Source organism: Pleuronectes platessa, chromosome 24 (genome assembly GCF_947347685.1).
Source record: "Pleuronectes platessa chromosome 24, fPlePla1.1, whole genome shotgun sequence".
Classification (NCBI taxonomy): Eukaryota; Metazoa; Chordata; class Actinopteri; order Pleuronectiformes; family Pleuronectidae; genus Pleuronectes; species Pleuronectes platessa.
Window position 1 is genome coordinate 2,958,601 of NC_070649.1, and position 26,881 is coordinate 2,985,481.

Consider the following 26,881-nt stretch of genomic DNA (forward strand, 5'->3'; position numbering starts at 1 on the left):
AGGATATATATGCTTGTGCTTTTCAACATCATTCATAACTAATGTGTCTCGTGGCTCTAGGCTAGAGTATCAACCAGCTCAGTGTTCATAGGGGTGCTGCGTTCAAAGCTGTCATCCAGGGACGGATCAGTGAATATTAACTTACTACCTGCTACACCCACAACTCAAGCTGGATCTCGTTTGAAACTGGATTATTTGTGGGTTAAAGGATATAGTGGTTTGGTATTCCAGCACCAGTAGGGGGCAGGAATTAGCAATGGTTCAGTGGTTTGGATTCATATTAAAACATGATAAGTAATTTTTTTCATTTTACTTTGGCAGTGAACACAAACCAGGTTTTTAAAAATAGAGAAAGCAGTGATCCTCCCTCCTCTGTGTGTTCTGTTTTTAAAGTTTGAAGTTCAGAGGAAATAGTTCCACAGCTTCAGGTTTTGCTGAGCTGGTCTAATTTCCTGCTTGGCTTCCTATTCATTAGAAGCTGGAAATATATTTAAACATTTCTGTGAAATCAAACTGATTAAGCATAAGGCAAATGGAGTGGAACTTTAACTAAGAAAACACAATAGATTTGTGGAGTTACGTTTTTTCAGGACGAGACCCTGTGGAATAGCTGAACAGCCATTTCTCTGTGGCAACAAGAGTGGTGGATGAATAACGTTCTCTCCTCCTCATCTGTTCATCCACGATATGACTCCCCCCTCTCCCTCCTTGTCTCGTCAGGAGGAGGTGGCTCGCCTGGCCTCCCTGCAGCCTCAGGTGGACCTGTTGGAGAAGCAGCTGCAGGAGCTGAAAGAGGAAAAGGAAGGAGAGGAGGACCCTTCGGTTTTCCTGGACGCCGACATCAGTGCCTTCAAAGAGCACTACCAAGAAGTCCTGGAGAACCTGAGGGCCCGAGAGAGGCAGCTACAACTGGGTGAGGGACGAGCTATGATGACTCACATTGTCCCGGGAACTATAGAACTATATATTGTACCACTAGAATATTTGCATGTGTATTTACTTACAAGGGGACAAGATGCAAATTAAGGGGTTAACAATAAGGGAACCTCCAATACTGTAACAACAGATTAATTTATACTAATATGTGAGAAGAAACATGGTTTTAGACTCTTCATTCAGCATCTTAGTGAAGAGAAGTGAGTGCAGAGCCTTGGCAGCTGGCTGCAGCCCACACACTGGATCTGACAGACTTGGTGTGACAAATGTCTCTGCCCACAGACGCAACCACAACCCAACATTCAGCGTAGACACACTTGTTGTCGCTGTGAGAAAAACCCAATGAATTCCTTCCAGGGATGAAAACAGTCCTGTTTCCATATGATCTGCTGTTACGACCACAAAGCATTGTATTCATACAACAAAACTCAGCTAGAGTCTGAGACAGTCAAATAAAAGCTTCCTTTTAGCTTTGTCAGGTTGCCAACCCAAATAACTAACCCCGGTGACATGCACTCAGCAGCATAATGCAGCACTGACTTCCCGAGGAGAAACGGTCTGACACTCAGAGCACACTATCTCCCACTCAACAAAGGAGAGTTTGACATATTGGGAACTTTGGCAAAGCCTGTTCGCTTTCTTATAAAGTGCTAGATGAGAAAAGTTGATACCATGGCTGAACATGCAGACTCACCCGTATTGAAATTACAGCTGCATTGTACGACAGAATCTTTAAATCAACCCTATGCAACTTGTTTACGTGAAAAGAACAATTAGTTTAAGGTTCAAGTTATTGGTTAATGGGAGGAAGAAGAGATGTGTGGTCCATCCCCATGTTCATCTCCTCACAAACACATTTTTGACGAGCCACATTCTCATTAAAAGAATGAAGAAAACTTTTCATCTGAAGTTTGTAGTTTTAAGAGCTGTGTGTCCTCCTCTCAGTAAACAGGTTCACATGTCAAAGCCATTTTTAGAAGTGGTTTACAAGTTGACATGTGTTTCTGACTCACATGTGGTGAACCCTCAGTGATTAACACCTCTTCACCTTCTTCTTGTCTCCAGCAAGTGTGTCAGAGGCTTAATCCAATTTGTTCTGCTGCTTCCATGTGTGGATACTAAAATGTATTTGGCTTTCCCAGTAATAACAATGAGACTTAATCAGATATACTAAGAAGCCAAAGGCTACAGCCATCAAGACGAGAAAAACTAAATCAGACGTGTTGTGACAAAACAGGAGCTGATAGCTTTTTGTATCAGCGAGGAAGAGGAGGATGGAAGAAACAAGAAAACAAAAAATACTGCCACCGAGAAAATGACAGGGAGGGGTGAGGCACTGACAGAGAAAAATGCCGGGAGTGGGATGAAAGGAAGAGAGAGAGAGTCAACTGGAGGGAGATAAGCGAGAGAGAGAAAGAGAGAGGGATGCTGACACCCGAGCAGACAAACTATACTTGTTTACTCACTCAGACAGTTTCTTCCCTCACACCACACACTGCGCTCTTCTCATCCACACCAGGGGTGAGATATCTAACGCACACATTCGACCGCACACACGTGGCCTGGGTGCAGATGCATGCAGATCACTGTGTCAACTTCCCAAGGACGCCGATGGTTGAGAGGCATCTCTGAAAGGAATGCACTAGTTATTAAAAGTATACTTTTTTCTTTTGTGGTTTCTTTTTGCGCCTCTGGAGTCAGTTCTTGTCGGGTCAGCACATTTCTTTGAATTGGTTCAGTTCAAATCAGGGAAAATTTTATTATCCCAAATTAAAAAGAGTCCATTTACCAGAGAAGAACAGCGTTGTTGCTGGATTAAATTTGCAAAAATCCCATTTCATTTTGTTTCATAGTCTCCAGGCTTTAAAAAATCAAGCTCGATAGAATGTAAATAGGCCAGAAACAGGCTGAAGAGCCTAGAAGACCCTGATAGTTCTTTATATCTATCTTCAGGGTGATATTTGTGAATACGTTCAGACAATCAATTAAAATGTGTTGGATTTTGCAGTTTGCTGACATTTAAAATCTCTCTCTCTCTCTTTTGTCTGTTAAGTTTTGGAGAGCCTGCCCCCGGCTCGTTATAAGGAAACCATATCAGTGCTGTTGGCATGGTTACAACAGTGCGAGGCCAAGCTGGCCATCCCATCCACGGCCGTTACAGAGCATCCTGTTATGGAAGAGAGGCTGAAGGATGTTCAGGTAAACACACACAGACACACACAAGCCCATCTTTATAGAAATATAATTCCTCTCGTCACTGTAACATGATGCACCACAAACTTTGACTCTAGGCCCCAAAACAATCAAGGTTATTAAAGTATTAAACACCAGGACTTGATTACTGCAGTAAAATCTGAAACCTGACATGTAGATAGTGGAGGTCAACCTGAACAGAGTGAAGTGAAAGTTCCCTGTCTGGCAGGTAGAACCTTTGTGGAACTGGATTTTACGTGGAGTGGTGGAATCCACTTTGTGCTCAGTTGACATTGGGGGATTCTCTCTCACAAAAGGCTGTCCAGTGTAGGACTTGAACCTTGACCTTTGATAAATCATCTTTCCCATCTAACTGAACACTGTGGTATTGGAGATTGGTGTATGACTCACAGGTGGGTGTTCTCTAAACCAAGCGTCCACAAGGAGTCAGCAGTGATTCAGCTGATAGGTGGATTCGCTCTATTTCTCTGGACAACACTGCTACTCAACTCTATCTACCAATTCCCATTAAATGCCAAAATAGGGTTGGCTCTATCATCCTGTTTGGATGTATAACACTGTAATCAGTTTTTACTACAAGTAGTAAAGTTATATTGCCGCCGGCGTTGCCAAACTGCCAAAGCAGAAAGGATTCTTCTCTGCTGCTCTTTGAGGGAGCAGGCAGAGAGAGAGAGAGGGGAGAGGAAGCAGACGACAGGCCCCATTAACCAACAGTCTGATACATATCCACCAACTAGTGAGTAAATAGTGTGCGTGTGATACACCGGGACTTGCCCAAATTGCTGCCGGGAACATAAAATCCCTGTTTTGAGAATTGTTAAGGAATCTGGAGCGTGCTTTGACTAAGAAGAGGTCATTTTCAACTAAGTTTTAATAAGCCCCTGAACATGGAGATAATACAAACTAAAGGTTATATGAATTGAATTGTGAAATGTTGAAATAATAAACATATCGATATGTATTTGACCCATTTCACATTATTTCCATTCACACTCATTCAATTAAGATCTGTATTCAGCCTGTACAATAAACACAAGTTCTTGGAGTATTGAGTTTTATATAAATAAACAGCAGGCTCTGGATAAACAGATAGCCCCTCCCCTCTGGTCTCTAGTAGCTCACACATAGATCAACAACAGTTAGAGCAGCTTACTGTACACTAATGACCCTCAGGCGTGTGCAGCTCTATCTGCTGTACATCATTCCTTTATGTGAAGCAGCAGTTTTAAAGTGGAGCTAAATGAGACTCTAAAGCAAGAAATTCTGAAGTCACTGATTTTTGTGAAGCTCCACTTGCATCTGCTTAACATGCAGAGAGCAGAGCAGAGCTGCTGCTGCGGCTGCTGCTGTGTGTGTGCGTGTACGTGTGTGTACGCATGTGTGTGTGTTTGTGTGTGTGTGAGCAACTCCACAATTATAATAGGTGGGCGAGCAAAATCCCAGTGGAGCAAATCAGTGTCTGTTTATCACAGAACAGATACACACATATTCTCAAAAATGCCAGCGTGCCGTTATGCATATAATGCAGTGGTGAATGTGCAGCTTCACTAATGTACATAACAGTTTTTCAATCTGTCATTATCTGTATGTTTTGAACAATAATGCATGTTCTTCTGATTCTTCTGTTGTGTTCAATTTGATGATTTGTTTCTCTTTTTGAAGAGTTGAGTCTTTATCTTAAGTCAAGGTTGCACCAGAGACGTGAATGTGTGTGGGAGTATGTGTGTGCGAGCGAACTCAAGCTTCTCTAAAGTTTATAATGGTTTTGTAGCGTAGCAGGCAGATCAAGCCTTGTAGCCAGAGATTAATTAAAGTCGATTGTAGATAATAATTAGGAATTCATTCTGCATACTGATAGGCTGTCATTAATCTTCAGACTCCGCTGTTTCCCATCCCGTCGCTCCCAGAGACAGGACTTCTGCATGTGTGTGCGTTCCGTGTTCAGTTTGTGTGGTCGCACACTTTCTCTTTCACTCACATGACAGTATCACCTGTCATTTCAGTAGCTTTCTGGATATAAATACACTTGAGCTCCTGTCAGGTGAGATCTTTGTTTGAGTGCTGACTTGCAGAGCTGAAGCAGACATTAAAACGAACTGGCAGCTTGTGCAGAGATGATGAATGATATTATCGACAGCCACTCATAGAAGTTATTAAAGACCTGATTGCAGCCTATAATGACTACCACAGATTTTAGTGTAATTACATCCCTGGATTGAATTTTGATTTTGCAGTAGGGAGAGGGAAGTGGGGATGGGCTGCACGGATAAAAGATCGTGGCTGCAATTAATATATTTTAAAGTTATTTGTTTATCTGCAATTATTCATTATAGGGAAAGTCCTCCTTTAGTTTGAAGCTTTTTCTAATGTCTTGTTTTGCTCCAACAACAGTCCAAACCCCAAAGTGTTCAGTTCATAGTGATGTGAAATAGAGGAGCCTGTAGATGTTTGAAGAAGAATTTGGTTTCCTATCTTTTCCCAGGAGTTAGTCTGTCACAAGCACAACTTCCAGGGGGAGTAACATCCTGGAATTTGCTAAACTCTGACTCTTCATATGAGTAAAGGTCAAAACTTTTAGCCAGTTTCTCACCATCACTTTTGCTGGATGAATGGATGGATGGCAGGATCTTGATACTGTGGCTCCATCCCCTGATCACCACTGTGCAGAATGAGGCTACAAATAACTTCCTCTGTGCAACATCACAGCTCATCCTGGATATTTTGGATTCATTTCTGGATAGTGGGAGGAGGTGGAGACGCGTCGTCCATCTTTATTTACAGTCTATGATTTCAGTAGCAGCATTCTTCCATTATCCCAGTCAAACAACAATATCATATCAGTAATAGAAAACTATCAATCGGTGTATGGAACACAGGCAGGCTGACCCAAATGCAGGCAGCCTGGCAGTGAGGGTGCAGCAAAGAGACTTTACTGAAACAGGGACCAGGGCTTACAGGCAAACAGGCTGACTGGTCCCCAGCATGACCATCACCCTCGCTGATGGAAAGAATACTGTCTGGCTCAGGTCACACAGATTAATCGGCTGTTTTGCATTATTTTGCATTGTGAGTCGTCACCTCTTCACCTCTTTTGCAGAAAATCGGCTCTAATAAAGCAGCTCGCTGGTGTCAAAGTGAAACAGGGGATGGATGAACGTGTGTCGGAGGTTTCCGGTGCTGCTGGATAAAAAAAAGTCAGTCAGAGAAATTAGGAAAAGGCCAAAAGTCGTGGCAGAACTAGTCCTTAATACATCCCTGCTTGGGATTCAGTGTGGCAGCAGCAGGATTGAGGTTAAGCCACAGTAACTGGCAGATTTGGTCTGTTTGAACTAAGCTTCTGAGACACCTTGGTGTGAACAAGGCTCTCCTCTCCCAGAACCTTCCACCGCGGCCGACCAGGAACTCCCTCATCTCTCCACTTGTGATTCACACAGCACGACAGGGCGAGCAGAATCCAGCCGTGTGAAAAGGATCTCGTTTGGAAATGTTCACAGAGGCAGCCGAGTGCTGAGTCAGCTCATGAACCGTCATGCTCGTCATCCCTCATTCTGCCGTGTCCTCCCTTCAGTGCCCTGCCATGTAACTAACATTTGACCAGAAGGACTTTTTACCCAAAGGATTTTCTCTGAATGGCTTTAACATGAGTTACATGATAGTTGTCCGACAAATCCTATAAAGACGTGAGGCGTGTTTTCTTCTGCTCTGTCTCTTTTTACATGATCTGAAGATTCCCTGGTGTGCAGAGTAAAGTGTTCCCGTTCTCTTCATCTCACTTTCTAGATGACCAGAGAAACGATGGACTCCACTTTTGTCATTTGTCTGTTTTCACGATTTGAAGCCTCTGTCAGTTATAACAGTAACGATGGCTCTGTTCTATTTAAATGGGCCCGTTAGTCCTGACTCTCTGACAGTGATCCAGCATGATTGATTCCAGGGTCCTCAAAGGGAAGCAGCCAAAAGAACACAGCCATCATTCATTTTTGTTATTTGCATTTGTTCTTTACTGTCACATGTCAAATCGTCTAAACTTCTGTCTGTGATTCCCCTCAGGACCTCCAGGTGGCGCTGATCGAACACCAGGGGGAGGTGGACTACCTGACCTCCACTGTGGAGCAGGTCTTCCAGAAAGCTCCGCATGACATCAGCCAGAAGTGAGCCATGGGAAATAAGTGATCAATTGAAAGAAACAAATCAAAAGGATTGAATTTTGTTACATATTGAAGTTCTGATCACACTCCATGATCTTCTGTGCGGCCGCAGGTATCGGATAGAGATGGACGCCATCATGGCGCGTTGGAGACGACTCGGCACCACACTGGAGGACAACGCCCAGAGGATCCAGGAGCTCATGGCCAAACTGATTCAGTTTGAGGTGAGATGCAGGCCAAGGAAAATCAAACGCTCTATTTGTCAATTAATATTACAACTGATATTGGACACTGTTTATCCATATTGTGATTGACAGGTGCCAACGCCTTACTGAATACATTACCTGATACCTGATTTCACTTTTATCCAAAGCTTTGCATTCAAATCAAACCAATTTTAAACTCCTCTTCCCTCAAACAAGGTAAATCCAGATTTCTCTCCTGCCTAATTAAAAACCAAGGCTGATTTATTTTACATTTGACAGCCCTGGAGTGTTTCATTTATTATCTGGATTCTCAGTTAAATCCTCGTACGTCTCAGTTTTGAAAAACGAGCCCTCTCCCTCTTAATTTTAGCAACTATTTCATATTTTAAAACTCATTATAACGTATAAGAAAAGTTTGCTGGTCTGCACTCAGCTGAGGGGCCAGTAGCTTACAGGCCTGCAGATTCATTCTCTCCTGTTTTGGCTCATGGTGTTTGGGCACCGGGCCGTTCCGGGGGGGGGGGGGGGTTGGATACCCCACCCAAGCCCCTCGGACATGACGGATACAAATTTAGTTTATTTGGCAGGGCCTGCTTTTCACAAGGTGCATGTCTGTAAACAAGCAATAGCCCCGTGTGTCAAGGACAGAGTAACACAAACGTACTGGTCCCCTTTAGTGTTTAGATGTTCTGGACTGATGGCCCGACTCATCTACTTCAATGGGTCAGCCCTCATTTTCACTGGGATTTGTCTCGCTCCTCTCTTGTCTTCCTTCTGCAGAACGATGTAAAGACTTTAAAGAAGTGGATGGCAGATGTGGACGTCTTCCTGAACGAGGAGTGGCCGGCGCTGGGAGACTCTGAAGCTCTGGAGAAACAGCTGGAGCAGTGCACAGTGAGGGAACCTTGCATCCGGGTTCTACTTTACACTAAACTTTCACTAACAGTGTTCTGGTGGCATCATAAATTGTATTTCTTACAAATCAGTTTCTCACATTTCAAATAAAAGGATTAAAAAGTAATCTGTTCCATTGTGATCAGTCATATTCCTTCCTGTGTGCCGTCTGACTGACCAGGCTCTGGTGAATGACATCCACACCATCCAACCCAGTTTGAATGGCATCAATGAAGTGGGTCTGTACCTGAAGAAAGAGGCCGAGCCGCCGTTCGCCATCCACATCCAGAAGCTACTGGATGAGCTCAACGCCCAGTGGGAGAACGTCTGCAAGCAGGTGTGTCCCCTCAACCCAGATCTGGGGCCTTCTCCTGCTTTCACATGGAGCGTTTGTATTCATGTGTCCTTCTCCATCCTCTTTCTAGGCCTATGCGAAGAAGTCCGCTCTGAAAGGAGGCCTCGATAAGACCATGGCTCTGAGGAAGGAGATGCAGGAGATGCAGGAGTGGATCAACCAGGCCGAGGAAGACTACCTGGAGAGAGACTTCACGTACAAGTCCCCCGAGGAGCTCCGCAAGGCCGTGGAGGAGCTCAAGGTGTGTGTGACACAAACAGGCCTCTCGTGGCAGAAAGAGACAGATTGGAGATGAAACAAGTGGCCGTGTGAGTCTGTGTAGGCTTCTCTGGAATCTAGGCTTTATCTTCAGATTCGTGATCTCGGTCTCGAGGGCCCTTCGCCGCCGGGGCCCAGCTCTGACCGACTTTGTGAAGCTGTTCTTTCTCTTTTCTCTGTCACTCCATTTTGATCCCGGTTAATTCCAGGTCGATGACACCCCCCCATCTTCCTGCCTCTCTGTTCATTGTTGATGCTGAAAACCAGCTCTCTTTCTTCCTCCTCCTTTTCTTTTCATCTGCTCACAGCTTTGAGACTCTCTTTCAACCCCCCCCCCCCCCGCTGTCATTCCTCAATATGCATTTCTGATGTAGAAGTTTGTCAGTATTTGCTTTGTGATTCACCTTAAAGTCTCGGCAGTAGCAGTCTCCTGCCATTCACTCCCCCCACCTGAAAAAAAACTATACCTGATAGTCAAGTTGAAAATGAAAAATTGATTCCACTCTGCCTGCTGCTGCTAATCCCCCCCCCCCCCCTTCCCACCTCCTCCTCCTCTCAACTCGTCCTCCTCTCCTCTCCTCACTCTTTCTGCTGAACCTTAAAGGAAACTCCATTCGCGAATCACTCGTTTATTCCCATAATCCCTCTTTCTCCTGGTCCCCCCCCCTCCTCTCTCTCCTGCTGGGAAAGCTACAGACTCATTCATTGATTCATTGGGTTACTTGTTCACTGCATCTCCTCACACTCTGTGGCTTCGTCAACTAGAAAATATTGATTAATTTGTTCATGCACCCAACCCTGTATCCATTAGGCTGCCTCTCTCTCTCTCTCTCTCTCTCTCTCTCTCTCTCTCTCTCTCTCTCTCTCTCTCTCTCTCTCTCTCTCTCCCCCTCCATCTCTCCTAACTTCCTCCGCCTCTCGATTCTTTCACTGTTGCCTTAACTTTAAGGACTCAAGTTAATACAACAAGACTTCATAATGCAAACAAACCGAATCATCAAATTCCTTTTCTTACAGGTCGATCTTTGTGCCACTGTTTCCTTTAGTTTCACATTCAGCATTAAAATACCCAGCAGGTTTTACAGCAGCAGCTAGAGTTCAGGGATGTAGGACGTCAGATAGAGATGAAGGTATTCCTAAAATATTAAGAATACTTTCAGATTGTGGTATATGGAGTCCTCATACATAGAAATCCTTAATCCTGTAAACAACATGTCATAATTTATTTTCAGTGTTGGAAGAAGTAGTCAAAGATTTTACTTGAATAAAATTGCAAATAGATAAAAATCTACACAATACTGTGTATTTTGTATATATATATTTATAATATTTTCTTAATTACTCTTTTTTTACTGCTAATATTGTGCAATAATACTATGCACCAGTAAAATGCACCAATTAATATTGTTAAGGTCTTGTTTTTTTATTACAATATATAAAAATGTCTGAAAAGCTTCTCTATACATGACACAGCTCTGAGTTTTCAGGAAAATCCAAAGTCCAAGGTCGTAAATACCTGAAGACGGGAGCTTTAATATGAACTCCTCTCACGAACACGAGCTTATTCGAAGGCAGCAAGTGTCTCTTGCTTCCAGTTCACCTCTGCTCTCCCTGAAAAACAGCCCCTCTTCATTTTCTCCGTTCCTTTGTCTCTCTATCAGAGGGCTCAGGAGGAGGTCCACTCCAAGGAGCTAAAGGTGAAACTCCTCACCGACAGCGTGAACAGCTTCATCGCCAAGGCCCCGCCCACAGCCCACGATGCCCTGCGCTCCGAGCTGGACGTGCTGACGGCCAACTACCAGCGCCTGTGCAGCCGCCTGGATGGGAAATGTAAAACTCTGGAGGTATGACGTTTACCTTTCCATCAGCTCAGTCCTGCACATGGTAATAAGATCCCTGTGGGCTTTTGTTTGAAGGTGCATTTATGTGTGGAAGTTGAGAGGTGCAAGCTTCAACAGAAAGTCAGTTTAAATGAACACAAGAGGTGTGTTCATGTGGTAGATAATTACCTCTGCGTCTTGGTATTCGTGGTGATTCAGCTCTATGGGCAAAGCACTCTCGCTATTTATCTTTTTTGTATTGCTCTGTGTCTGTCTACTTTCCAGTTAACACATAAAATGTCAGAACCATCAGGCTGCACAATCTGTTTTTTTCCATCGATTGATTTCTCTCCATCTCCCTTGTCTGAGCCTCCTGATGATTTTGCCCTGTGTGTTTTGCAGGAGGTGTGGGCCTGCTGGTGTGAGCTGCTCTCCTACCTGGAGCAGGAAAACGCTTTCCTGGATCAGCTGGAGCAGAAACTGGACGAGACAGAAAACCTGGAGGGAGGAGCAGAGGAGCTGCAGGAGGCGCTGGATGTGAGTGTGGGGCAGGAGGAGAGGGTGCACACCTCCATTCAGGGGACTTTGTTTAAAGGGAACAAGGTGGCAGGGACATGCAAAGGGCAGCTTGAGTGTCCTTTTGTCCTGTTTTTTGAGACAGGACACGTCCAACACGTCACAGAGGGAAACAACATCTTTGGCCTGCTGCCCTGAGCAGTGGGAACACTCCCACTGTGACAGGATGGGTAGAGCTGGGGTGGATAGAGACAAACAGCCAGACAGATTAGATAACTACATGAAATCGATTGTAAAAGATTGCTGTTGTGTAATGTGCTGTGGATGAAAATGAATATGATAGAAAGAAGAGTAACATGTCGGCCCCTGAGGCTTTAAACCTTTTTTTCCTCATTCTTACATTTAAGTTTAAGTTTTACCCCGAGAGATTTTGAGTTAACGAGAGCAGATATATTGTTAAATGTTACACGGCCATTAATAGATGAAGTATGAGAGAAATGCAAAACAGAAAGATAACACCCGAAGGTTTCTTTGCTTTGGCGAGAGATATAATGTAGAAGTAAGGTGCAATGTAAAAATATAAATATGATTTTTTTTATATAAGCAGGCTTTTGGTGAAAGTATAGTCAGTGTAGAGGCTCCTCAGATAATAGAGAGATTCTTTATAATAACTGATGTTCAAGTATAATATTTTATAAATAAAATATAATGATGATATTATAAAAAGTAATCTCATATATAGTAAGTAGTTACTGTGTTTCTACAAAAAATACATTAAAGCTTGTATAAATACAGTAAGATAATAGAACAGTACTCTTACATAAAGATGGAGCTCACAGAGTTTTTATTATTTAAATACATTTAGATTTGGTGAGTTTAACAAATGCAAACAGCTTAAAGCCTCTTCTTTCATTTACTGTTACTGAGAACAGAAATGCAAATAGCTGCCCACTCAGCTATATTTTCCGGTGCTAATGGGGACCGAGCTTTTTGGGGATTTCAGAAGATGTGAAACGCTGTTAAGCAACAAGGTCAGACAAACAAAGGCCAGCTGACCCGTTTTAGCATCTAATTATCATCTTCTAACTCTTATTCTGCAGATTTTTCTCTTTTTTGTTTATAAATATAGATAAATATCCCCATAGTCGGACAAAGATAAGGTCATCACATTTCTTACTGACTCACCTTAAAGCAGAACATGATACGTTTCTATCATAGAAGCTGTCGTGCTGGACAAGGGATGGATAAATACATGTTGTGATTGTTGGTTGTGTGTGTCTGTGTGTGTGCACAGAGCCTGGAGGTCCTTCTCCGTCACCCAGAGGACAACAGGAACCAGATCCGAGAGCTGGCCCAGACGCTGATGGACGGAGGAGTCCTGGATGAACTGATTCAACAAAAACTGGATGCGTTCAACACACGATGGGACGAACTTATGGCCAGGGTGAGATTCTTTATCTATTCTTTATTTGTAATAGTTTGTACATTTCCCCACGTCTCCCTTCCCTTTATTCTAGTCATCATAACCCATCATCACCATGCTCTCAGCCTGTTGTGGTGATGCTTCAGATTAGTGTCCTCCAGAGACTTTCAACCTATCTGAGACATTGAGTGAGTGTGTGTGTTTGTGTTTCAGATGTCTCAGACTTCTTTATATTTTGTGTGTCCTCTCTGTTCTTGTGCCTCCTTTCACATGGCGTGTGTGTCAACGTGCTCTGAGGCCTGTTTGTGTGTCAACTATAAAGCGGAGAGAGACGTTTGTGAGTCTGTCTGGAAAAGAAAGTAAAAGCACACAAAGACCAAAATATTGCCTCAAGGTTTTTCCTTTTTTTTTCGGACCAGAGGTGACTGTGTGTTGAAGGAAACCTTTTGTTGTCGTTGTTTATTTTGTGCATACTAACTTGATGCTGTCTGAAGGACACACTCTGATCTCCAATTTAATTTGTTACCTTTCCTGGGACAATATATGAAAACTCACTGGACATTTCAGTATAATTTGTTTCAAACTTGACTTGAAACTGCAGATGTCATTCAAATCAAAGTTAGACATTATAGAAATCTATTTCTTATCTATACTTCCTACTTCTCATGCAAAGAAAATGTTATCATAATTAGTGCACTAACTCAAAGTCAACACTTCCTTAGCATCCAAGCCAAGAGTCTGATGAGTTCAGGGGTCCACACAGAGATGGGAATATCATTTCATTATATCAGTGTCCCTCTTTAAACCTCAGCCTGCGCAAGCAAAAAAAACAACAAACAATGCTGTTCCACGTCTCCGGCGTCTTCAGATCACAGAGGCATGTTTGCCATTTTAATTTCAGCTCCTTGTAACGGCTGAAAACCAATAAGAGGAAGTGCGGCGTGGAGAACGCTGCTCTTGCTTTGCCGATGGCGTTTTCCAACACAAAGCAGTTAAGCAAACAATGATCCTCTATCTCCCTTGCTCACAATCACTGCATTCGCCCCTGTGTGTGTGTGTGTGTGTGTGTGTGTGTGTGTGTGTGTGTGTGAGTGAGTGTCAGTGTGAAATAAGTAATAATGGAAAACTGAGTGTTTAATGAGAATATGTAGTCATGAGCAGACAATTGCTAGGGAAATGGAGTACATCGCCGGCGGGAAGATTGTTATCAGTGTTGCCTAAATATTTAATCTCACTTAAATTCTCATTTCATACATTATAAACTAAGACATGGGAGCGAGACAGACGAAAAAATCCCTTGATAAATCCACAAGTAGCATTGGGAATACTGTGTGTGTGTGGAGAATGTGTGTGTGAGCGGGTGTGACCACAGGGGTTAGACAGGCTCAGGGCTATACTTAGCCATTATCCTCCTGTATGGGATCAGCATGATTACCTGTAACCACATATACACTCAGTCTTTGTCTCTACACACCTCTGAGCTCACACGGGTTTATGATGCAATTGGTGCGTTCACTAGTTAATCTAATTAGCAGGCAGTCACCGGTGTAGAGGCAGGAAGGAAACACCGGTAGTTGCCAGAGCGTCCGATGCTCTGCAGACAAGAGGAGGTAGAGGAGCGTTTGTTATCGGTCGACCGCCTGGACGTGGCTGGTCGTCACACAGAGGCACCATGAGAGAGAAACCCCGGATTCCATTCCTCAAGAGGGTACACGCAGAGGGAGTGTGTGTGTGTGGGTGTGTGTGTGTGCGTGTGTAGTGTCTGTGCACAACAGACTGTTTATAAAGACAGGTCCTCGCTCCCCTGGCTCCGTCGTCCGACCGCTCTTGCACATTGTCTGGCTCCAAATGTGCAAGATGGCAACGTCTGTATCAAGGATCTCTTGGCTTCATTTCTGGAATGTGGGAGGAAGTGGAAATACGCCATCCATCTTCATAAACAGTCTGTGGTGCAAAGGTTTTATTTAGGACAGGCTCTTTATATACCTACTGCAAGAAATACAAGGAGGATTCTTTCAAAAGCCCATATCAGACTATAAATCTATTGTTTTGAGATTTTCTAAGTTATTGTTTATGGGGAATTGCTGTTGTATACATGAGTTGTAAAACTGAATTTCTCCTGATGTCCGCTTCCGGTATTCATTGATGAATTGACGAGTCCTTCCATGTGTTTTTTAACAAGGTGTAATGTGTTTACTGTTTCCTCAGGCGCTGCTCCGGAAGAAAGAGCTGGAGAAGAGCGTCCAGTGGGCTCAGGAGAACGACAAGACCCTGAGGGAGCTCCAGGAGTCGCTGGCTAACACAGACCGCCACCTCACCTCCTACCTGACCGACCACTTAGACGCCCAGCAGCTTCCACAGGAGGCTCAGGTAGCGTCAGAGTGTACCTTAAAAGAGCTAATGATTATCACACACAAACTCACACACACACAAACACACACACACACACACAAACTGTACACTGCCACTGTCTTTTATCTTATCCTCTGTAATCTACTTCATCTACTTCTACGCTCCTTCTTGTTTCTTTGTTTTCTCTTTGACACACTTTCCAGTTAATCAGATAATAGATCATTAGATAGTGGTGTGTGTGTGTGTGTGTGTGTGTGTGTGTGTGTGTGTGTGTGTGTGGTGAGGGGGGGTTGTACCTAAAGTTATCAAAGATTTCGAGGATCCCTTCTCTTCTCTCCTTGCTGCTTGTTGCCTCCCTGTGGTCAGCAGAGGGAGATACACTATTGATCAATTTAAACATACAACTTTCCAGATAGACCTCATTTAATTCACTGAATTATACACTTCTTGATTTTCATTCACTCAAAAGATTTCTGGCTGCCACTCAAAATCATAAACTGTTAGTTTGAGCCTGAGTGTTTTTGTGTAACAGAAAATCCAGACAGAGCTGAGTGGACATGATGTGACTCTGGAGGACATGAGGAAGAAGAACCAGGACAAAGACTCGTCCCAGAGGATCATGGGACAGATTGACCTTACACAGGTGAGGGATGACAGCAGAAGAGCCTTGCTCCACATTCTCTGTCTGTGGTTCCTAGGCAAGGCTTTGAAAAGTGGATAATAGTAGTAGATTTTATTTGGACATGGACATGACAATGTCATTGGACGAACCAGATGCATTGTTTACAGTGTATTAGCATAAATGCTAGTTTACAACACCTGTCCCCATGAGCATAAATGCTCATGGGGAAATAAACAGTTTGCAGATCTGTTTATTGGAAACCGTCATTCATGGAACAGAATGTGGTATTTTCTGGAATTTGGGAATTGAAGGAACCTCAATTTGCGGGAACTAAGTGGAAATGATTTCCTCCTCCGGCACAATTCACTTTGCCCCTCGGCTAAAGAGAGAAGGCCTCAGTAAACACCACCCTATTGAAACTTGCCCCCTGGCAGAAGTTGTTATCACTCAGAGGTGAACTCTGCCCGAACACGACTCTTCTGACAGCCTGGAGCAGCTCCACCTTCTTCTGGTGAGAGTCTGATTGTCTCTTCTCTGAATCTCACAAAGCTCCCACAGCATTGACTGTAGCTTGAGTTTAGTTGCCTGCCAGGCATTCCCTCTGAACTGACCCCACAGTGCTTCATTCTTTCTTGTGTTTCATTTGTGTTTGAATGTGTGGCTGATGCAGGCCTCCTCTGAATTGTGAGTCGTCTCCTCACATGTCCACGTGTGTCTTTGCCCTTCTTATAGAAAATGTTGACAGACGTGTGGACGAAGTTCCGGCTCTTCCAGAAGCCGGCCAACTTTGACGCTCGGCTGGCGGAATGTGAGCGTGCGCTGGCCGTGGTCAAAAGTCAGGTGGGGGTGCTGGACATCCGCAGTGTGGAGCAGGACGTGGTGCAGTCACAGCTGGAGCAGTGCATGGTGGGTAACTGCGCCACACTGGCAGGTCGGTTGATGAATAGATGTGCAGATCTCACATTAAGCAGCTGCTGTTTGTGTCTAACAGAAGTTGTACAAGATGCTGAGTGAAGTGAAAGGCGAGATTGAGACGGTGATAAAAACCGGGCGGCACATCGTCCAGCGGCAGCAGACAGAGCATCCCAAAGAGCTGGACGACAGAGTGACCGCCCTGAAGCTGCTCTACAACCAGCTGGGATCGCAGGTGACCACAAACACACAGACATATTGGAGCCAAACACATGCAATCTCACAAGCACGACTATTTCCTGTAACTGTTTTACGTGTTCTAAAGGTAACTGAGAGTAAGTTAGAGCTGGAGAAGAGTCTGAAGTTGTCGAGGAAGTTGCGTAAGGAGCTGAACGGGCTGACGGAGTGGCTGGCGGCCACTGACGCCGAGCTGACCCGGCGCTCTGCGGTGGACGGCATGCCCAGTGACCTGGAGGCTGAGGTGGCATGGGCACAGGTAGGACAGATCTTAAAGGAGTGACCTACTGGAGGCTGGAGGTTCAAGATGCTGATGTTTGTTACATTTTCTCCCTCCAGTCTCTCTGCCATCATTTCTTATGGCCTCTCTACTGTCTAATAAACTGACTTAACAAAAAAGACTAAAAGAAACTCCCCCACACATCCTTCCAGGGTAAACAGTCATTCAGGAAACATGTCATATATTATTCATTCCTCCACACAGATGCAGTTTAACTCACCTGCAGAGCTTTGCCACGATGAATCCCTATAACAGCCGACATTATTATTCTGTCTTACCTGCAGTATATCACCTTCCCGTGCAGTAACAGAATGTAAATGGGTTTGTTTTGATCATAGTTTTAGTTATAAAATCTTAATACATGACTCAGTTCAGTCGCTGAGCAGAGGAGGAGGCAGCAAAGGGCAGTGATTCAACTCACAGAATGTAAGTGAGTCATGTTTATTGAAATAACTGATATTAAATTCACATATTCAGACAGAAACTTCAATCAGTAAACAGGAGTCTCCTACAGTCTTTCTGTTGACAAATGAGAAATAGGTCCAGAGCTGAGCCAAGGCTCCCATAAATTATTCACACTTTCTGTCCCTGTCACCTTGATTTCTGTAATTTATTGTTTTTCTGGCATGGAATCGTGCAGCAGTTGCTTATCCACAGCAACTAAATTTCAAAGTAGAGATGATATCTCTCCTTCCTGAGTAATGTCAGCTCCCTGTTCGCTTCAGAATTCAATTTAAGATTCTATTGATTACTTTTAAATCTGTACATGGTCTTACCATGCCCCTGCATTTCTGTTAACCCCTCATCCCTGAGAAGCAAATGAATTCGATCCAACAGTTTGGAACAAATCCCCTCAGAGTATTATTAGATCAGAAACCCTCTTGTATCGACCGGCTTTTTATTAACTTTTCATAATATCTACTGCAATGGCTTTATTACATTTTCTACCGACGGTATGTTGTTTTTTAAAACTTTGTTAAATGATCTTTTCCTCTCAGTCCATCCACGAGGAGACGGAGCGGCGCCAGCCTCAGCTGCAGGGTGTGGTGGAGCTGGCCGAGGCCCTGAAGGCTGTGCTGCGGGGCCACGACGGCCTGGTGGACGACAAAGTCAGCCTGCTTCACTGCAACTGGATCGCAGTCACCTCCAGGGCAGAGGAATGGCTCAACCTGCTGCTGGTCAGACAAAGAGAAATAACAGTCTTTTCTGATGCTGTATTCATGTGTCTCTAGCTTCTACTTTCTTTTGTCAGTGTTAAAATTATACCAAAGTTTCTAAAAATAACTCGTGAAAGTCTTAGCTTTAAATGTCTGCCTCTCTCTCCCTCCTCCTCCCTCTCTCAGGACTATCAGCGGCAGATGCAGAATTTAGATGGAACGATAGAGGAAGTGAACAGATGGATCGACGGAGCGGAGAGAAAGATGGATGACTTGGACGAACAGGGAACCAACGACGCTGTGTTGAAGGTGTGTTTTCTAAATCTTCTATATTTCTTCTTCTAAATCTCAGCCTGTTTGTAGTTGAGATGAGACGGCTTCTGGTCTATTAATGTGAAAATCCAGGGATTATCCTAAGTGGGGCTCTCTTGTTATTAGCTGTGGGACAGAGTGATGAACAAGCACATATCTCTTGTTAGTGCTTGTGGGAGCCAGTGAGTGTTAACTCTGCAGTCTGCTTAAATATCAGGGTGATAGCCTTTTAACTTTGTGCTTTACAGTGACTTAGACACGTTACATAACAGGTAATAAGATAAGATAATGAACAGCAGGAGGAAAAACAGAAAGATTTAAGAGTATTTTTTCCATATTTTCACAAAAATACTAATACCTGTCCTTCGCCAGAACCATTAAAGGTCACCTCAATTGACAGAAGATCAGGTGCAGTTTTCACATCTTCATGAAAGACAAGCTGTGTGTTTGTGTCCTGCAGGTTTTGCGTGCAGAGCTGGAGCTGACGAAGGTTAAGATGGAGGAGGTGAGGACTTTGGCCCAGGAGCTCATGTCCACCAGGGGGGAGAACTGCCAGGCTCAGGTGGGACCCAAAGTGCAGCGGCTCAACCAGAGATTTGACATCATCGCTCAACGCATCTCCTCTGGACTGGTAGGGAAGATGGACAGTTACACACTCTTTATACTTTTATTTTGAGAATGCATCAAACGGCATTAACACAGAAGCTAAAATTATAGGAAAATGTCAGCGGGATCTGAATACTCCAAACTCTCTTCATTTCACTTCTACCTCTGACTCAACAGATTCCCGACTCTCTCTAAATTAACTTCATAGTCACACTAAATAGACTTCAAAACGTCTCGCTAGATATACTTTAAAACCCTCATTTAGCAAACTTCAAACCCTCACACTGAATTTACTTCAAACTCAATGAATCTGCTCCAGCCTCTCAGACTAAATTTACTTTCTCCTGGCCACTAATGATGTTCCTTTCATTGTGTGTGTGTGTGTGTGTGTGTGTGTGTATGTGTGTGTGTGTGTGTGTGTGTGGCAGACGGCTGCATCAGCCAAGGAGCTGGAGCAGTACCACAGTGAAGCACAGATCTGGCTGGAGCTCCTGGAGGAAGAGGTCAAACAAGGGGAGAACCTCACGGAGGAGGACTTCCAGGAAGACAAGGTTTCACAAACACACACAAGAGGATGAATCACTGCTGTGTCATCATCCTTTTTATATTTGGCATGCACTTACAGGCAATGTGTGTGTGTGTGTTTCTGTGTGTTTTTCTGTGTGTGTAGGATTGTGAGGAAGGTGCAGTGAAGGAGTTACTGTTGAAAGGAGAGAATCTACAGAAGAGAGTCCCGGATCTGGACAAGAGAGAGCAGATCAGAGTGAAACAGAACCAGCTCAACAGCAAGTACAACACCGTCAAGGTAAAGTCCCCCCCCCCACTGTCAGAATGACATGCTGCTGAGAACTGAGGGTCTTATCCAGTAACACACAGAGATCCAGCTGCCACCTGACAATCATCTGGATCAACAAACTGATGAAAATAGCCTCTAAAAACGAACTTCCTGTCTGATCACCTCAGTGTAATTGTGTTTGTGTGTCTACTCGTGTGTAGGACCTGCGTTTGCTGAGGAACAGGAAAGCGTTGGCTATCGCTCCCCAGTGGTACCAGTACAGGAGGAAATCACATGACCTGCTGGCCTGGCTGGACGACATCCAGCGCAGCGTGGACCAACTGCCCGACCCCCCCGAGGGAGAGAGGGTCAAGGTGACGAGACACATACACACACACGTTCTGCTCGTGGAATTAAGATAATATCTTCATGTCTTTTTCTCTCACACAAAAAAAAACAAAGCCAGAAGACTGATGTCCAACGTTATGTGTGAATCTTTTATGTTCCCTCTCCTCATCTCCTTCTGGACAAAGGGTCGGTGTCAAGGCTTTTTGTGATGTTCACTCGGGAAAAGCACTTTCTGATTATTTGTTTCAGGAAGTCTTCATTATATCAAATTAAAGAAATAACTGCAGATCAATTCTGGTCGTCAGTAGAAGGCTGCAGAGAGTTGCAGGGGGAAACACGGCTAATTAAACTGTGTTGTGTTAACATCGATAAATCATTACGGAGTTATTTGTGAGACAGCTCTATGATTATTATTCATTATAGCTTGTAACAGCTAACCCACACAATGTGTTTGATTGTATGTACCACAGGGTTTCCGCTCTACACGGTGAAACAAACACAGATTGCTTTGTCGCAGCTAGAGAAATTAGAGTTTTCTATTTAAGCAGATAGCAGAGCAATTAAAAACTGGGAGGTAAAGGTTATAATGGAGAACATTTTGATGAACAATGGAATCAAAGAAAGACCAAAATAACTTGAATTTTAAAGGCATCACAATATCTTTCTGTTGAATTTAACCAATTTAGCCAAATACTTAACGATGAATTATAAAATCCTCTGAAATCAGAGATGAAAAAAGAAGAAATAGATGAATTTATCGATGTTAATGCAACATTTTGAATATGTTAAAGTATATAAATGTGCTTAGGGACGATTTAGACGGAGAAAAACCCTTGAACTCCCCCTTTTCTCTGCTCGCACCCTGACTGTGTATGTCTGTCTTTCACTTTCAGATGATCACTATGACATTTCGCTAAGTGGACGTCTCTTGCGCTCACCTCAGACTCACCTGTCATGACCACGCTGTCTGTCTGTCTGTCTGTCTGTCGAGCTGACTCTCCATTCTTGCTTCTTCTCCCTCCTCACCCTCCTCCGTCTCAGTGTACTGGTGGTTGTATTCCTTCTCAATATAAATAAAGACTTAAGGCAGTGTGTGCCTCCTATTCACAGCACATTCTGATTGGGTTCTTTGAATGGAGACAATATCAATCTGGGTTCCTTGTGTATGTTTGTTTGACGATGACATTTGTCCCTTTTTATTAATATGTTGGAGCGCGTGGTAGAGAGTGAAAGATGTTTTAATACAATTTATTATGTATTAATTGTCCGTGTGTGTGGTTGTGTGTATGAATGTGTGTGTGTGTGTGTGTATGTGTGTGTTTGAGCACATCAACATGCCTCTCTGTGCTTAACAACCCCCCTTATCCTCAAGTTCAGCCAATAGCGAGTGACCTCCTGGTTGATTTCGTCCAATAGGAAATTGGCTCAGAGTTCGACAAGAAGAAGGAGGAGCTTAAGGAGGTGCAGGGCTTAGCCAATCAGCTCTCAGAAGCTGGAGCCGCCAATCTAGTGGAACCCCGCCAGCTCCAGCTCAACACGCGTTGGGTTGAGGTGGAGGGCAAGTTCATACCCTTCAAAAGACAATGTGTGAGTTTCACTAGAGGCACGACTTCTATATCTGCAGTACTAACTGAGGCTACTACCACATGACGAGTTCTCACTAACAATCAAAAAACAGTCCCTGTAAGTAGCTAGAATAAGTGTTTTTACTAACTATGAGCATGGAACATTGAATAACAACTACTCGAAATGAACCCCCATTAAATATGCAAGGTGGATTATGATCCCAAAACACACTTTACTCAACAAAAAAAGTCAAGTACAACAGTTTGGCTCACTGATGTGTTTTTAATACAACAATGGAGCTTTAATACTAGGACGTGATTTGAGGGTTTGAAACACAAAACATTCAGAACATGTGATTTGTTAATAACAAGAGAAATAAAGATTTTATCCCTAACTTGAATTAGCTGATTTATTTTACAGTGGAAGCAAAACCAATAGTGCATACATTTTATTCTTTATCCCCCCCCCCTACTGGATCTCAGTTTAGTTTTAACAAGTGACCTTAAATCTCGAAAGAAAGATTAATAATTTAAGTTGCTTTTCTGTTTTTCTTTGCTGCATCTCCATTGACATGTCTTGTGTGTACATGTGAAACACACTCACATGTTGGACTCTCATTGATCTCTCTGTCTGACTGTGTCACTGCATGCCCCCCCCCACTGCCGACCAATCGCATTACCCCCTGGCAGTTCCCTGATCTGCCAATCCTTGAAGATGTACGTATCCTGTTAGCCAATCACATGAGGCAAACACGTGCACTTACACCACATGGTTCTGCTCTGAAACTTGGACCTGATACACGTCGGTGCTGCAGTTTACTTTCGAGCTTCTACTATTGAACTTCTTCAGGTGCTGATTGTTCAAACATGAATCAGAGTAAATACAATTATTCTGCTCTGAATAATTCTAATCTGGATCTAATTAGTTTCACGACTGGAGGGCTTTGAAATATCGCCTTATTGTTTGCATAGTGCTTTTTTTTTTTACTTTTAAAGATTATTTTGTTTCATTAAGCGTGATAACTTGAAAAACCATTAAATCCCAAAACACACATTAATGTGAGCTGCCTGATTCACACTGCAGACTCACATGCACAGGAGGGAGCTGGTTTCAAACCAGCTCTAAAGCTGAGGCCTCAGTCATTTCCATGTCCTCTCAGTGCCTGAGCAGCAGTGAACAGATGCACCATCGATTCCACTGTGGATGTGTGTTGGGTCCAAGTGGAGGAGAGGAGAGAGAGAAGTAGACCAGACAGTGAGAGTGGGAGACACACGTTAAGAAACCCTTTTGTTCTGCCGGCCCTGAGGACACATACACAAGCTTTGTGTCTTTGTAAATCTGAAGAAGCAACGACAACAAGCAGGTTCAATTCAGTGTTCAAACGCTGGATAGGAATCTGTGTTTACTGGCACAAGCATAAGATTAGTCACGCTAGAATAAGACATGTGAACAATAAGTGGCCGGGCCAAACGTCCTGTTGGATGGGAAAGTCATTACTGACCCACTGACCCGGGAGCTTAATTTCATTTCCACACAGTAACAGGCTGTGTTATTGTTTTTATCGCCAGCTTCTCCCAGCTGGAGGAGGCCTCGTGTTACTTTAAGTGTCTCCCTCTCATCATTCAGATCTGCTGGGCTCTCTTTCAATTATTTAAATAAGCCTGAGCTGAATATACAGTGTTTCTTTCACAGTTCCTAATGACTCTTAATGATAATAAGGAAAACCCAGTATGGCCGAGTTGTGTCTGCAGCAGACAGAGTGTTCATAGTGAGCAGAGAAACTGGGACATTCAGAGCGCTGGCCCTTCACTTAATAACACACAGACACTTCAGACAGTGATGTTTTTAGAACCAATTCAGTCTCGACTCTGGGAACAACAAATTACCAAATGTCCATAAAGCAAATATTATCACCTCCATAATTCTACTTTTTTTTAAAGGAAGATAAATAAGCAGGAGTTTGGCCCAGAGTGGTTTTGTAACAGAGATTGTTGTCAGAACCCAGAGCTGACTCACTGACTTAAGGCCAGCAGGGAACATCTATTTTCCGTAGGGCTGCTAATAAAGCTAATGCGTGCGCGATAGCTCGGGCAACATGAGCTCAGCAGTTACATGAAATGATGATGACAGAGCCGAGTGTGAATGTCCCCGGATCTCTGCACTGCACCATGTAGAGCAGCTGTATCAGCCAGGCTGACTGCATCACGGTCAGGGGAAAAGTCAAATTCATTTCAACTCACCATTTCAAGAGTGGACTCATAAAGAAAAGCTTGAATAAGTTCAAAGTGAGTTGACACAAGCTTGAACATGATCATGATACACAGTGAATTAGTAATGAGTTAGAAGAGGTTCATGGTGTCTGATAGACATGAAACGATCTGGGTTTCATTTATCAGAGTTTAGAATTCATCATTTTATACGATACACAAAAAAATGTTTAAAAAGAATGTACAAGTTAATCTAAATTTAGCTTTTCTCACATTTCTAATGGCTTAAATCATTTTTCATCTAATTTATGTAATATTCAATTTCATTCATGTGCAATAAACCGATTGAAGGCCCAGATCGTTTCCATAATTAGTTGAACATCTGATTTCTTTCCTTAAAACAAGCCCTCACACAGTATGACGCCTGGTTAGATATATTAACAAGCATGTAGAGAGAGAATCATGTACTTATTTATTTATTAATAATGTATAATGTTTTCTACCTCTCTACTGGGTGTCTGTTTCAACCTGTATGTTGGTGCCTACGCCTCCTCCGTCTGTGTGTTTCCAGGAGTACATGACGGGGCTGCAGGCGCTGCTGCGTTCCGTGTCGGAGACGGACTTCAAGCTGAACTCTCCTGAATACTGGCCTGCAGCGTATTATAACCTGCCTCAGCAGGAGCACTGCCTGAAGGTCAGCAAGGCTTTAATGTTTCTGTCTGGAAGCCACAGACAATGTTTCTCAGAAAATGATATTTACTGTGTTTTTGTGCTTTACTTGGAAATGTTGATTTTTAGTAATAAAGATAAAGCAAGATCGAATCAAATCGTCCAATAAGAAAGTTTCAGACATTGCATGATGTTCACATTGAGCTTCCTCCAGAATCACAGTCCTCTGTCATCCTCACACACACACACAGGAGGGGAAGGAGAGTATTGACAAGCTGCGAGGCCCCGTGGAGGGAGCGTTGGCCCACAGAGAGGAAATGGTGTTGAGTGCACGGCCTCTGGAGGGTCAGAGGATCCAGGAGACGGCCTCCCTCCTCAGCACCAACTGGGACAAACTGAACAAGCTCTACCTGGACAGACTGAAGTAAGCAGGGGCGGAGGGAGAAGGATAGATTGATGGATAAGGCTGGAAGACATTTCAATCATTTTTTTCCTCACGAATCCTTTATAATAAATCTGCCAAAATGTTGTTTTGAAAGTAAAGGGTGGAACTGCCTAGTGTTAGTATGCTGTCCCTGTTACTATGCTCAGTGAGTGTACTTGTACATATTGTGTTTAAACAAACATCTATGTGTGTTTGCATGTGTGCACTTCAAGACGTTGGCAGGACTGCAACTCCAAGTGGCAGAAGTTTGTTTCAGATCAGAAGGGGGTGGAGGAGTGGCTGAGTGACGCCGAGAGCACTTTGAAACTGGCTGAGACGGATCCAACAGCACACAGACAGAATCTCAGGGTAACACACACACACACACACACACAACAGACACACAACCACAACCACAGACACAAATGTACAAGCAGCTTTGTACACACATATGTACACAACAGAAAGCTGCTGAGTGTATTCCAGTTGCGGATGCCTCATACTTGTTCTGTAGTGTCCACTCATGCTGCTGAAGTGCCCAAGAGCAAGTTGCTTTAGTCAAAAGTGCTTCTGTCAGCACAGTCATCTTTCTTTTTCTTACTTCTCCCCCCAAGCAGTTGCTGTATGTCACAGTTTGATGAACTCTCACATAACTTGATCTAAAACGATGCAACATATGATGTCATGACATGTCAGTTCAAGTCATTATCAACATTTGTCATCAACATAATTCAACCCGTCCATTTTCTAACCCTGATTTGGAGACGGGACTGGGTGGAAGCAGGTAAGTGCAGACGTCCTCCTCCTGAGCAACACTCTCCAGCTCCTCCTCGGGTTCCCTGAAGCGTTCCCACATCAGACGAGATGTATAATCTCTCCAGTGTGCTGAGGTCTGCCCTCAGGGCTTCTGACCAGATGGACATAACTGGAAACCCTCCTCACATGGCAGGCATCCTAATCAGAGGCCCAGTCCACATCAACTGGCTGCTTTGACACGGAGAAGCAGAGGCTTTGCTCCCAACTTCCTCTGAATGTCAGAGCTCATGCATCACAGTTTATGTGTTGTCCATTTTATATGAAACATCAAAATATCATCGCCTGATTGGATCATAAATGAAAAATGTCCTCATCTCCTCAGAATATCACATGAAGTCTTAGATGTTTAAAGATAAAAGTGTATTGAAAGCTATAAAATAATTTCCATACATTATATTGTGTGTGTGTGTGTGTGTGTGTGTGTGTGCAGGACCTGACAGAGGCCATACCTCTCCAGGAAGTGGTGCTGGGCAGAGTGAACTCCACAGGAGAGGACATCAGCCAGTTGAGCACACCAGACGATGCCCTGCGTCTCCAGACAAATCTCAAATTACTCAACACTCGCTGGGTTAACACCTGCCAGCAGCTCAACGAGCACAAGAGGAGGTGTGTGTTTGTGTGTGTGTGGTATCAAATATTATTTGATTAATGTGTCTGTTAATCCATGCACATAAATACAACTTTAATATTGATCACGTATAATTTTAGAAATGTCTCTCTTTTTAAACTACAAGTTTTAGTAATATTATTAGTCTTTCATTAAATCCCAGCTTTATTCTCAGAATTTAGTTTCCTTGCTCTAATACTCTGTTGTATTCTGCTGTTTTT

The 26,881-nt window shown here is 43.5% G+C and overlaps 1 protein-coding gene across 1 annotated transcript in view; it reads left to right on the top strand.

The window, feature by feature from the left end:
- The window catches only part of dmd (dystrophin), a 118,000-nt gene that overhangs the window by 44,847 nt on the left and 46,272 nt on the right, over positions 1-26,881 (top strand). The window contains exons 23-48 of the mRNA XM_053417228.1: positions 721-913; positions 2,990-3,135; positions 7,201-7,301; positions 7,411-7,522; positions 8,285-8,398; positions 8,580-8,735; positions 8,824-8,994; positions 10,673-10,855; positions 11,234-11,368; positions 12,642-12,791; positions 14,979-15,140; positions 15,655-15,765; positions 16,477-16,650; positions 16,736-16,891; positions 16,982-17,152; positions 18,172-18,351; positions 18,517-18,639; positions 19,103-19,273; positions 19,677-19,799; positions 19,919-20,053; positions 20,245-20,397; positions 21,788-21,958; positions 24,716-24,838; positions 25,065-25,237; positions 25,471-25,606; positions 26,484-26,659. Coding sequence (XP_053273203.1) covers positions 721-913; positions 2,990-3,135; positions 7,201-7,301; positions 7,411-7,522; positions 8,285-8,398; positions 8,580-8,735; positions 8,824-8,994; positions 10,673-10,855; positions 11,234-11,368; positions 12,642-12,791; positions 14,979-15,140; positions 15,655-15,765; positions 16,477-16,650; positions 16,736-16,891; positions 16,982-17,152; positions 18,172-18,351; positions 18,517-18,639; positions 19,103-19,273; positions 19,677-19,799; positions 19,919-20,053; positions 20,245-20,397; positions 21,788-21,958; positions 24,716-24,838; positions 25,065-25,237; positions 25,471-25,606; positions 26,484-26,659 — 3,899 coding nt within the window. The remainder of the gene's footprint in view (positions 1-720; positions 914-2,989; positions 3,136-7,200; positions 7,302-7,410; positions 7,523-8,284; positions 8,399-8,579; positions 8,736-8,823; positions 8,995-10,672; positions 10,856-11,233; positions 11,369-12,641; positions 12,792-14,978; positions 15,141-15,654; positions 15,766-16,476; positions 16,651-16,735; positions 16,892-16,981; positions 17,153-18,171; positions 18,352-18,516; positions 18,640-19,102; positions 19,274-19,676; positions 19,800-19,918; positions 20,054-20,244; positions 20,398-21,787; positions 21,959-24,715; positions 24,839-25,064; positions 25,238-25,470; positions 25,607-26,483; positions 26,660-26,881) is intronic.